We start from the raw sequence: 13,711 nt of genomic DNA on the forward strand, positions 1-13,711 counted from the left end.
ATTGGCTGCTTAGAAATTAAGTGTTAACGAGCAGTTGGACAGGTGTACCTAATAAAGTGGCCGGTGAGTGTATAAAAGCATCCAAAGAGCAGAGTCAGGGGACCTATAATGAAATGTTTGTCTACTGAGGTTTTTGTTTTGTAGTCATTCTACGCTTACGCCATAAACATGCTTGTGAATGTCACCTTCTCTCACAGTGATCTTCCATGTCAGAGGCTCAGTCATGTTTAAAGGTGGATAATTGGCTTCTTAGAACATGAAACATGAGGTGTTCAAATGTAATGTGATAAAGTCAATGAACAGCCTTTTTGTGTTTTGCCTACTTATTTTATGCACGTGTTAATAAATAATATGTATATGAAAAATAACTTTCCTTTCGGACATTTTTTTTTTTCTTCTCTCTCGCTTAAACAAAGTTGTTGTTTGTTATGCCATCCTCTTTCAATCACTCAGTTTTTGGATTTGTACATGTCTGGTGACAGAAACTTTTAAATAAAACACATGTAAAAAGAAAATCTTTTCTTTTATAATTTATTATTAACTTATCAGAATTGAGCATCGAATTGTTCTAGAGACAATCGCAATGCATCCAAGAATTGATTTTTTTTACCACCCCTACATCAAACCCTTTGCACACACACACAGACAAACGGCCTCTTTTGTGGTTTAATGCACCGTAAATACAATTTCACACTTGTAGCGACTCTAGTATGCTCCCAATTAACCCTGCATGCTTCTTCATCCACCTGATTAGATAAATTATCAACGCACAACAACATGGCCCTGTGGCTTCACAAAAATTCTAGACACTGGTGTTTCTACACAGGTCTGGTGTCTGAAAAATACACTGAAAAGTATACCAATTATATTTTTGTACATAAAAGTGTAAGGCTACATAACCCAACATTTGACAACTGGAAATCAATTAGTATCCATAACTTAACCACATATTACATGTTATACTCATTGTTTCAACCTATACGGACTCTAAACTAAATGCAATATAATGTATTTAAGTACTTAATGACATATTTAATTAGTTTGTTGTCAATGAAAGTTTAAGATAAAATATTAGATATAACTTTCCATTTTGTTTTTTTTATGTACTTGTTTTTACAGTTTCATGGAAGAGAATGCCAAAAGTAAACATATTAGATTAAACATAATAGATGTGTTATGCAGCAAAATACAACATCACATTATTGCCCAGCATAATGTAAAGTTTTTGTTGTTTTTTGTCCCTGTATTAACATATTGTCTTGCCCGTCTTATTTTCTTTTTTGTTTTTTTGTAAATCACTTTTGTTTTTAAAATGGTTGAATAAATTAGGTTTACTTAGTTACTAACGTATAGAGCTACAGAAGTGTTGTGCATTTTAACACTTTTTTCCAGTGCTAGTCACTGAAGCTCTTCTGTTGTCTGTGGGAGTTGTGTTATCACTGTTTGACCTAAGTTAAACATTCTAATTACATTCAATCCCCACTCCAGGGAGAGAGCATTTCATCTAGTTTAGGATGAAACAGTTTCACCCCCCACCAACCAACCCCCCCCCCCCCCCCCCCCCCCCCCCCCCCCCCCCCCCCCCCCCCCCCCTTCACACCACGATTGCTCTCTCTATAGAGAGGAGAAAGTGTGAGGGCTAAGCTGGGAAGTCACACTAAGATGATATGCCTCACAGGCAAAGGAGCGTCAGGTCAGTTCAGTAACCCACCATCTCAACCAGATCTATTCTTAAGGGAAGAACTCACCTGTTTGCAGATGGAGCTGTCAATTAGAGCTGCTTAATATGGGAATCAGTTGAAAATAACACATGGTCTCCTGGTAATTATCCTGGGTCAAATTAATATTTTTGATTGTTCTGACATGGAAGCATAGCAGATGGACATGTTGACCTCTGACATGAGCCTAGCCTTGTTACTTCCCAAAGCTTTGCGCTTGGTTAGCCTTGTTATCCGAACGACCCATTCTGCATGCTAAATGGATGTTACACTGTCCACGAGTTACAATAAGGCTAAATAAGCCAAATAAATTCACAAATAGACACCGGCTCTTGACTAAGATAAACTGAACTGAACTTTAAATTCAGAAATTATCACTTAAAGAATTGAGAATGTAGCTGCTGGCCTTCAATAAAACATTTTATATATACTGCTATACTATTGTGGAACTGACACAAAGAAGATACCCTCTCTCTCATCTTTAACATCTCTCACCACTGAACAGAGCCACATGTTGGAGGTGGGCTCTTGACTATCTCCCTTAGGCCCCAATCCCATGGCGAGACAGATTACTGTGGGTGGAGAAGGGCTGCCAGTGGAGACTGGTGCCCCTATTAGACGTATGGAGCAGGGGTTGTAAGCTGGGGCGGTGGAATGGAGGAAAGGATGGAGGGAGGTGTCAGGAAAGAGGGGTGGAGTGGGGGATAAGCTGCTCTGAGAGTTGAACGGAGCTCCAAAATGGTGTGTGGGGGCAAAGGATTAAGGAAGCTCTAAGGAAGACATCTGCTTCTGTGCCAAGCTCTACATTATCAAAGACACCAGCGTTTCCCACATCATCAACTTTTCATGAGCGCACTCACTGGTAAATATCAGTCGCAGCGGCTTGTGTCTCAAGGGGGCAGAGAGGGGCGAGGAACTTTTCCTTATTTCACAACTACAAAACACAATTCTGAAATTCACTCTATCTTCTAATCCATTAAATATGTTTTCATTCTATGTAGTAGTACTATCGTAGAATAAGTATGATCAATATTTCCTCTGCATCTATAATAAAATAGCCAGTCATTGCTCTTCTTCTTAACCACTGGTATATGTTGCATGAACAAAAATCTCACTTCACAGAGACTGACCTTCTCTTCCTCTGTGGCCCTCGGCATGCTCTCCCAGACGGCCCTGATGACGGGGATATCTTGGTGTCGTGTTGTGTAGCAATGGGCCTGGACAACATGAGCTAGAGTCAGACCGCTGATCACAGCCTCCAGAACCTTCTTCACATGGCTGAAGGACAAATGGGCCTGCGTCCTGATGCCAGCTTTTACCAGCTGCATGGTACACGGGACCAAAGCAATTTGGCCTGCACAGAAAACCGCCTCTTCAACCTGGAGAAAACAGCATACATGAAAAACACAGCAATGTTGGCTTTATCAGGGTAAAACCAAAATTAACTAATTGGTCTGCAGCCAAACTAGCGGCTCGATGAGGCTGTACTTTGTGCCTCACCATAGTGTGTTAGAATGCTAACATTTGCTACCTGGCAATGCACACAAAGTACAGCACATGAAATGTCATTAGTTTTGGTATTCTGTTAAAAAACTAAATATTAGACAAATGTTAACCTGACACTGGTGCTAGATGGAATGCAATCACGGAAAGAAACGTAATTGCTACAGTTTTGTTCAGGTATTTTATTGTTTGTATTTATATGCACAGAAATAAAAAGCCCCATACAATAGATTTAAAAAGAAAGATGCAATTTCAGTGCAGGAGAAGAAAGAAGCCTCAAAATCTTATTTAGAGAGTCCTTCCCTAGACAAAAAGAGAAAAAAAACAACTAAAACATGATAATTCCTCTACAAAAACTAAATAAAACAAACAATGCAACAAACAAGGGAATATACCACACACACACAAATATATATATATATATATATAAAGACAAGGCAAACAGAAAATTAAAAACCATTCAGACAATAGATAAAATCAACGTAAGTATTCCAACATAAGGTTTTAGACTAAATGTCATCGCCACCCCATACTCCATTGCCTGAACTTATTCATATCATACTTTTGACAAAAGCACACAGGCTTTCACCTCTCTACTAATCCATGCTTGACACTGGATTACAGTCTTGTAGAGAACTGTTCAAGTAAGGCAGTGTTTAGAAATGACCTTAACAAAAGGAATACAGACTTATTGCTAAGGGAATAATCTTCCCCTCAGGGCCATCGGGCGTGAATCGGAGTCATAAATATCAATTATACACATATTAATTGGGCAACATTTATGTTATATAAATGTAATTTTATACGTGTGTAATCCCAGCAGGGATTGTGGAAATGTGCCTTTATTGTTAAAGTTGGTTAAAAAAATTATGAACACATCTGTTCAACCAGAAAACTAGAAACTAGTAAGAAAGAAGTCATCAAACTCCAAAATAACTTTTATAAAAAAGGACAATATTCATCAATAAGGTGCTATTATCAAATTAACATTCATTAGAAGTGTATGTTTGAGTAGCAGTGCATTAATTAACAGGTTTCACCTCTTGCCATTTGTCAGCATCTTAACACCAACAATTCCCATTTCACAAGCAGGTATTCTAAGAAGCCTGCAAATGCCTCTACAATGCACACGTGTTATTTATGAGCATAATTAACCATGTGATAATTAGCTCAATTCTCAGTTAAATACCTGTTAGAATTGGGTTTCTAGTTTAAAGAAACCTACAAAAAATCTATCTGTTCAATGCAGAGAGATGGTCAGGGATGAGGAGTGGCATTAAGGAGGTCAGGTCTTTAGAGACCCTGTAGCTCCCCAGTGCTTGAGGTTAGTTAGCATTAGTGCTGGACAATAGCTGGCGGTCAGTGCAAATAGCTGTTGGTGACGTGTTGATAATTCCTGGCCTATGGGACCCTGGAGCACGCGCAGATCTCTTGGGAGGCTCAAGAAGGCCTGAATCAATTGATACATGACCTGAGACAAGGTCCTTCACTGATTACCAAAGACACAGCCAGGGGTATCATGTTTCACAGTGAGATTACCAGAGTTAGCGTGGACCAGAGGTATTACTTAAGACTTAGCACCCTCTCAACCAATCTTCCTCTCCTGCTTACATTAAATAAGCCCTTTGTTTCCTTTACTTGGTTCAATTTGAGGCCTAGACAGATATAGGCCATGACACAACTTGTTCAAAGGAGGAAAACTGAAAATGAAATATTTCCCCCTTACTGCAATGTGTGTCTTTAATGGGATACTGGCAGAACAAGATGCTAGCCGCACAACTGTTTAGCTAGAGGGCAGACATGGTCACGGCTATTTCCATAATCAGATGGGTTTGCCATGATCCCCAGCTCCTGGGTTCAGTTGTCAACTTTGATGAATCTTCAGCTTCCATCTCTGCTGCTCCAAATTACTGGGACAGTGCAGGAGACAAGAAATGGAAGGAATAGGGGAGCGAGTGAGTGAGGGGGAAAGAAAGGGAGGACATAAGGCCCTCGCTGCTTTCAACCAGTTGGATCAATCACCTGATCATTTACCTGCGAGCACAATCTGCCCGAGCGCCTGCATTACTATGTCTGCGAATCGTACATAAAAGCCAGATTCCCACACATCAACAACAAATTGTCATTGGCATTCCATTTATGAGCCATCAAATGCCATCATATCTACCCCAACAAAGAAGGGCTCCATCAGGTTGGACGGGCGGCCAGAATCTTTTAACAAGCTCGTCTCCATGAATAAAAGCTTGCACCACTTTGAATTCATAAAGGCTGGCTACCATTTGTCATTTTTGAATATCAAAAGGAAATGGCATGGGGCCCCTTGACTGTTAAAGGCAGACTCCCATAGCTTCTACCAAGCAGGTGTGTGATGATCAATTATTAAGGATCCCTCTCTGGTTACTCTTAGTAGGAGGTGGAATTGGGGATTTGGGGGCTTGTGGTGGTGGGGGTACATCTTTCTGTGGTGAACCTGGATGGGGGAGATACAGTGGAGAAGGAAGAGCGAATACTATTTACATAAAATTAACAGTTCAAAAGAATGAGTTCGCACACCAATCAAACTTGTTAATTGACTGTCAATGGTGTGTCCCTGAATATACAACACAACTACATTATTCATCTTAGGCCTTGACAGGGAAGACAGTCCAATTTGCATGGGCGTTCTAAACGTGATCAACAACCACAATGGCGCATGCATTTTTAATAGGCCAGAGATGGGATCCTTTAATATTCATAAGGGTCAAACAATTGCATATGACATTAAACTTTCTATAACAAGGTAAGTATTTTTCAAATGCAAGCCATAGCAGACTAAATGGCCCACAGAGAAAAGGAGGAATCAATACTACTTTTTCATGTTGGTTTATTTCTGTTCTACCGCTTCTTAGTAATACTTGATATCTCCTGTCTTAACTTTAAAGTTTTTCTGAAATGGCAGGCTTTAGCTGCCTTTGGGAGCAAACATGAATATTATTTATTGTATCTTAAATTAGTGTCTATGGGTGTGCAATTTGGACCAAATTCATATCACAATGAATATCAACATATTATCTTATCTTCTATATTTGATGATATTAATTAACAAAAATGATGATAAAAAAATTAACCATTTAGTTGACAAAGGTTCATTTCTGTTGTTTTTTTCACGAAATTTCACAATAAAATGTATAATTAATTAAATAATTTAGAGATAACACTAACGACAAAAATGGAACAACATCTCTTTTTGATAATTTTGTCCCTGTGATGTTTTTTTTTCATTGTGAGTCAATAAAACAATACGGACCACAACACTGTCCTTCTTGATATTAACAAAGCACCTTTTTTCTGTTCATGCTTTATTAACCTTTATTTTATGACTAAAACGCCATAACTTTTCTAATAAACGCAATGGCATGTCAAAAGGTCACCTTCCAAAGACATTTTCTCTCTCCATCCCTGTGAGCTGCATGCAGACGGTACCACATATGTAAATGTACTAAGGAAGCGCCTTGCTGTGTCCACTTCCAACCTACACCGGTGTCTTGTTCCAGGCTGGCGTGTCTAAGGTGTTTCTAATTGCAGTTTTTGTCAAAGAGCTTCCAGAGATGACCAGACAGTGCTATACTATTCACACTGGTGTTGGAGCCCTCTGGGCCCCCATCGTGTTAAGGATGTCTCCGAGTGTTATTAGCAGAGCTTTGGAATGGTATGGATGAACTGGGCTGGCCTGGATAAAATGACCTGGTATTGACGAACAGTCAGGTTTTTCTGCCTGGTTCCAAGGACAGAGAGAGGTGGAAAACTGCTCCAGTGCGCCTATCAGATATGCTAATGGTCACATTTCTCCCCATTGAGACCTCATGCATAATTTACCAGGAAAATGATAATACAAAATGTGTTAAATAGGTTAGATTAATATGGTGTAACTTTTCCCTTATGCAAGGACACATGTAACCAAGCTAAAAGGGTAATGGCAGCACAGTATCAGCTACAGGGTGAGTAATTAAATGCAAAATGTTATTAATATTTGTGATATGTCCTTTCATGGAAATGTTACTACATCTTTTGAGTGTTGTTTACAGTTTCAGCATGAGTAAAGGTAAATAAGTGCATCTTAAGAGCACAAGGCTTTCTAACTCAGAGCTAAAACTTAAAAAAAAACAATGGTATCGCTGTATGCCTTCATTTAACAGTTTCTAGAGAATCTAGACAAAAAGTTAGATTCACAAGGAGTATGACTCAAACTAAAGATGCTGCATTCACATGGTATGTTCCATTCAAAACTTGATTTGTTATATAAACTGTAATTTTCATTAAACGGGACACTCTTTGGTTCATTTTTAATCCCTTATGGAACATTCTTAATATATATGACAAATTTCCAAACTTCTGTCTTGGCTCGTTTTTCTTCTTTTCTTGAATATTTTAGGGTTAGCAAATGGCTCAAAATAGTTCAAAATGTGGGGATCAAAAAACGAAGGTTGAAGTTTTGTTGAATGTGTTTAAGTGCATATATTATTTCTGCTTTTTGGCGGGGATTTGATATGCAACGACTGTTTAATCCTTGTGTGGTGGATGGCAGTTTGTCAGGGATGTGTGCTGTGATTTCATCTTGAACTGGCTTCAAGTCTGTGGGGCTCTTACAGCATTAGTGCATTCAAAGCAGATCACGTCTGGGAGTGGGAAATGATAAGAGATGGGCTCATGTTGTTCTGCGCCCTGAGGAAATCCTGCCTCTTCTGACACCTCATTTCTACAAATACAAACCTTTCAGAAGAACCACAACCGTTCTTCCCTCTACAGAATCTCTCCCCATGTTAGGTTTCTCATTTAAGACTTCATGGGAGGGAGATATTTGCCTTTTTTATTTCCTCCTCTTTTTTCTACTATCTCTATTTTTTTCCTTTCTGTTTGTGCTCCAGTTTGAGCCTAACCCCTGTATGCTCAACTGTCACACAAAATCAGTGTTACTTAAACGGCGACATAAATAGCCGTATGAAGTGCACAAAGAAAGGCAAGTATAGGGCACTTCTGAATGCATTCTCTCAGGTCTGAAACTGCACATTTATTCAGAAAACAAACCATATGCATATGTTCAAAACACAAGGTTACTACAATGACATCTAGAAGTATATTTAAAATTACACAATTATAATGAGGCATTGTTGAGGCAACGTGTGGTCAGTCTGAGACAGGGACACTGGCCTTTCCCCAACCCCCACCTTCTCTGAGCTTATGTGTATTTTCTGTTGTGCCTGTATGTCTGCCCTCGACATGCCCACTCCATAGACGCTGAACCGTGTGGAAGAGTAACACTGTCACGTCAGTTCTGGTCAACTTTATGGTGGTCAGGAGCTGCCGCTCATCGCTGTAACCAAGGCCAGGGGAGTCTGACTGCTGGATGCTCAGGGAGACACATCTGAATGCCAACAGGCATGACTAAACTAATAAAAAAATACATCTTTCTACCATCGTAACAAAAATTCTTAAACACACAAAATAAAACTAGTTTTGATAGGATTTGTGTTTTGTGCTTGTGTAAATTTACGGACGCTCAGTAATGATGTTACAATGAAGAAATAGAATAATCAAATGAAAAATAACAAAATTTTTAAAGCTGATGTATTAAAATTGTCTGTTGTTGTTGAGTACTGTGCCACACCAGAGCTGGGCTGTGGATGAAGAGTGATGGAGGTGCATGGATTGTCATTGCGTTAGGCAAAATGCCCTGCTGCCTTCAACTGTCCCGACCTCACATTTTTTGACAAATTGGTTGTGAGGCTTTTACGACTGATGCACATATCGCAAAAATCATTTCTGCCAAGCTTCCTCTATGACCTGCCCGTGGGACATGACAAGCCCCTCCATGCATCGCTCTATCAAACCGAATCTTTCCAGGACAATGCAAATTATGACAAATTCCATCATCCTGCATTATGCGCTTTTCTGCTAATCTCCCTAATTCGAGAGAATCTGGGAGGGTCTCGCTGTTTCAGCTGAGGGGCATGTTGTCTGATTGAATGATGCTGAAACCGCAACCCTCAACCCCCGTTATTTCTCCCTTCCCAGCTGTGACCACCTTGTCTCTTCTGTCTTTTCATATTTTTCTTCTTTTTGAAGCTAAATCTCATGGCCTGGCTGGTAATGGGAACACTAATTTAACCTGGGCACAAAACATTATATCAACACAAAGTGGCACAAAGTTACTCTGTGTGTGACAGAGTGTGGGTGTGGGTGTGATATGAAGGGTAAGACCACAGTGTGAAATGTCTTTTCTACATGAGACAGTGTGAATGTCCAAAACAAATCAGCTTGTGACCCAGCAACATGAAGCTGCGAGTCCAGAGAGAAAACATCCAAAACATCCAGTTAAACACATGCGCACAGAAACCCTCTCTTGTCCGCCCTGCTGCTATTGCTCGTAATGTACACAATACGTAGTTCAGTATTCACAAATTCAAGATGAATAACAGACAACAAAAATGAAAGACAGACTGAACAAGACGGTGCAGGAAATGCAGAGGAGAGCAAAAAGGGATGTAGTTCCTCCTTTACTCAACAGATGGCAGTATGGCTGCATTAAAAAGGCAGCTGGAGTGTCAACAATGCTGTTTATACAAAGTCCGCTCAATCCATGGACAGGCTGGCTAGACAGCGTCAAAGTTGTCTTGGATTTTCTCCTTTTCCTTTTTTCAAGTCAAATTGTTTTCAGAAATAAGCCACAAAATCCACCAGCAAGATGCTTGAATATGGACGAAGTACCTTGTGGGGGGAAATTTTAAAAAAAATTGTATACTACTTTTTTGTGCTTTTCATTGCCATATTTACACAAGCGATGTTCTAAAATTTATTTTTATCATCAAAAACTGAAAATCCAATGTAGCAAAAATATGTCTGTAAAAAGAACAAAATAAAAATGACTAAATATCTAAAAATAAATAGTTTTGTATTGAAGAAATCCTTTGGAATGATTAAACATGTTATTTTACTGTAAATATGCACAAGAGACAATCACTAAAGCAAACTGGTAAAATACAATAGGCTGAAAATGAAGTGATTCCCCACTGAAAAATAGAGCAAATATTAAAATTTGTGTCGGAGCATCACATTGAACTCAATAAAGTTTGACATGTGGAAAATATTGTGTACTCTATATTATATTGAATGAACTCAAGCTCTGAGCATCTCAACTACATTACATTACCCAGACTTACGGTCCTGACACCCCCTTACATAATAAATCCATAATATCAATAATATATATATATTAAAAGTGAACATGCTGCTATGTCCATAGAAAAAACAGGAGTCTGTATATTATTAATCTGCAGCCGTTTTTACTCCAGTAAAGCGTGCTTTGATGACAATGGCATTTGAAAAATGAATGACCCAGGTTAAAAATTACCACTCCGAAGAATTGCTGCATGGGAAATTTATGATGAAGCGAGAGGCCAAAAGTAAATGGAATGTAAGCGCTAACTCTTGTCTGACTCATCTGTAGTACTGCAAAAAAAATAAAAAATCTGTTAATAAATGAAGACAAAATGGCAATGCTCGCACAATGTTGTGTGTGGATGCAATAACCATTTCTAACCAGAGGCGCTGACTGCCACTTTTAATGTGTGCAACTTATGGAATGGCGGAAACATAGGAAAGCATAATCATTACAGAAATCATCCATAATAGCAGTTTTCTGAAAAACACAATACTACGGTGCAGGGCTGTGCAGCAGTCAATCTGCTGCAGTAACAGGCCGTCTCTACAAGCCACTCAATCTGGGCTGCTGACAATTAGTATTATAAAGCCTGTGTTTGTTGGTAACATATCAATCATCGTTTCTCTGTTACTACATTTATTTTGCGCTAACAAAGCATTTTACAATGCTAGGCATTTTTTAATTCAATTCTTTTTGACTGATAGCTATACTGCACATCAAAAATATTAAAGCATAATACAGTTGTTATTGTGCATAGTTTAATTAAATTCTCTCTCTGCTAGATTCCCCTTATGTTTTGGATAAAATATTGTGGCTAGTGAAATGTTGAAAGGTTAGGGGGATATATTTCTGCCTAATGCTGTTCCCTATTAGTTTCTGTATGTCACCACACTAGTATGTGTGGGAACTGGCTCCTGTTTTGTTCTGTCTGTATTTGCCACACGTGGATATTTCACAAGGAGCATCTTCCAGACACTCCCGATCTGTGTGTTTTTGTGTGTTTCTGTGTGTAGGCCCTGTCAGCTATGCCCTCTCGTCACTGCAGGGGGAAGAAACACACCCGGGCAGCTCTGAATATAGTGGCTAGTTACCATAGTAATGGGATGGTCATACGTCTCTCCTCTCTCAGACAGTGATGGGAGTGGACAGGACACGCCGCTATGCTTTTTATCTATGCATTCGGTATTCAGTTATTTCATTCCACAAATAAAAAGCCAAGCCACTGCACCTCTCCATTCTCCTTATTCAAATAGAGGGGTAAAATGGGAAGTAAATAGTTAGATATGGGGTAATAATTCACACATGGGACTTCAAATAATGATGTGTTTTGACTGAGTGTTTGTGATTGCAATTGTAATAGTGTGTAATGAGTGTCTTGGCATATATCTGCTGTGGTGGGATCTTTACATGACACTTTTCAGATGGCTTATTGATGTCTCTGAACCATTCACCCCTCCACTGCTCAGAAGTGACAAACTAAAAAGAAAACAAGTGCACGCACACACTCATGTCGCATGTGTTGTCTCAAAATAGAAAGCAAAAGCCTACAATTTATCAATTCAAATCATATTCATACATCATAACTGATTACATTCATCTACATTCCATTCAATTTTCTACTATATTCTATCCTGTAGCCACAAATAATAATTACATGATGCTTTTTACTACTTTATTTCTGGAAAGGTGAAAGACTGGGATAGGGTGCAGACCATTCACTAAAGACACTAGAGCAGTGTGTCTCGAGGCTTCCCAGGTCATTAAGGATGGTCCAGTGGTACATGTACACACATGAGCATACTACATACTGTATATTTACGTGCATATCTAGTATATGTAATAGAGAAAAAGGGACGACGGCTATGGCTATCCTGTCCCTTGTTGACATGAACCAAGGCAGTCAGGCACCAATAATACATGAAGAGCTGTTCAAAGGCAATTAGGATCAGTTGTCAGGGCCGGGCCCATTAATGAGTGGGAGTGTGGCAGGGGCCGGGGCAGAGGCACAGTGGCGGCGTACGCGGCCGCCTGAGACTCGATGCACTCTGACAGATCCAGTCCTTCCCCTGTCCTCGCCTGGTACAAGCTGATACCAGTCTGTCTCCACGTGGTGCTACAGCAGCAGCGGCGCAGTATAATGTATTAAAGAACGCACTGACTCCTGAAAATGACCACCGCCATGGCAGGTCAGCCTCTACGCAGTCACAGAAGAACAGAGGGGGGGGGGGCATGTGGGATAGGGTGTGGAGGAACATAATTACCTCCTCTGCCGTCTACCACTTCTCATAACACTGCCCCCTCATCAGATTAAAAACGTAGTCTCACATGACCCCTTACGTGTATAGTATGCATGCACATTTACAGGCACAAGTGCACAACCCCCATCCAATAGTTCCGACAATGTCCCAGGACAGAGCTATGACAGTGTGTCAACGCAGATATACATCTCGGGATGCGGAGCTGTATTGCATGTTGTGGGTCAACAGACCTGCACACAAGCAAACATTTGCCAACAAATGTTTAGGTGCTGATGGTGTGAGATAACGGGTGAACAGTCAATCGCCCATTTTGTTTGCCTTTGCATGTATCTTATCTATTTGCATGTCAATCAAAGCAGTGTGAGTGCTGTATACCTGTCCTGTAAGCCATGAGTGTGTTACAATGAGTCAACTGTGACTCATTGTAATGACCAATCCAGTTTACCTTGTCATACAGCCAGGGCCTTTTACAAAGAGCACACAGGTGTGTGTGTGTGTGTGTGTGTGTGTGTGTATGTGTTTGTAAGACCTGGCCTCGGGGCATACAGCCGACATGCCATTGAGGTAAGGTCTTACTGGGTTTGATCAGTGTGTTTTGTGTGTGTCCAGTTCAAGCGAAGACAGTTGACCCCACTGTTTGGGTAGGATGAGTAAAGCCTACAGAGACAGACTCGGTGATGTACAAAGACAGGAACTGAATCGATGCTCGCTGGGGAAAGGCTGTGAGGTGAAGCCCAACTGTCAGTCAAAAACCTTTCGGACTCTCCCCAGACAAAAGGATCAACTCATTGCACTCCATTCAGGCTTTCAGGAAAGGAAACAACCAGCCTTTTCTACTTGTGCAGTGAAATGTAAAGAAAAAAAACAAATAAGTGTTAACATCCTCCATTTTAAAAAGGAGCAAGTAACTACACGTGGTGAAGAACACCATAGTTTGGAGAAGCCTTCAGTCTCATGACTGCTCAAACTGCTGAGCCTTCAAGACCTCATTTTTCATTGACTCAATTACTCAACAACTGTTCCCCTCCTGGTCC

At 40.1% G+C, this 13,711-nt stretch overlaps 1 protein-coding gene across 1 annotated transcript in view; it reads right to left on the reverse strand.

Annotated features, from left to right (window-relative positions):
- dph6 (diphthamine biosynthesis 6) overlaps positions 1-13,711 on the reverse strand; it is a 59,336-nt gene that overhangs the window by 10,342 nt on the left and 35,283 nt on the right. The window contains exon 13 of the mRNA XM_034858511.1: positions 2,849-3,097. Within this exon, the coding sequence (XP_034714402.1) occupies positions 2,849-3,097 (249 nt within the window). The remainder of the gene's footprint in view (positions 1-2,848; positions 3,098-13,711) is intronic.

Source organism: Etheostoma cragini, chromosome 20, assembly GCF_013103735.1.
Source record: "Etheostoma cragini isolate CJK2018 chromosome 20, CSU_Ecrag_1.0, whole genome shotgun sequence".
NCBI classification, from domain to species: Eukaryota; Metazoa; Chordata; class Actinopteri; order Perciformes; family Percidae; genus Etheostoma; species Etheostoma cragini.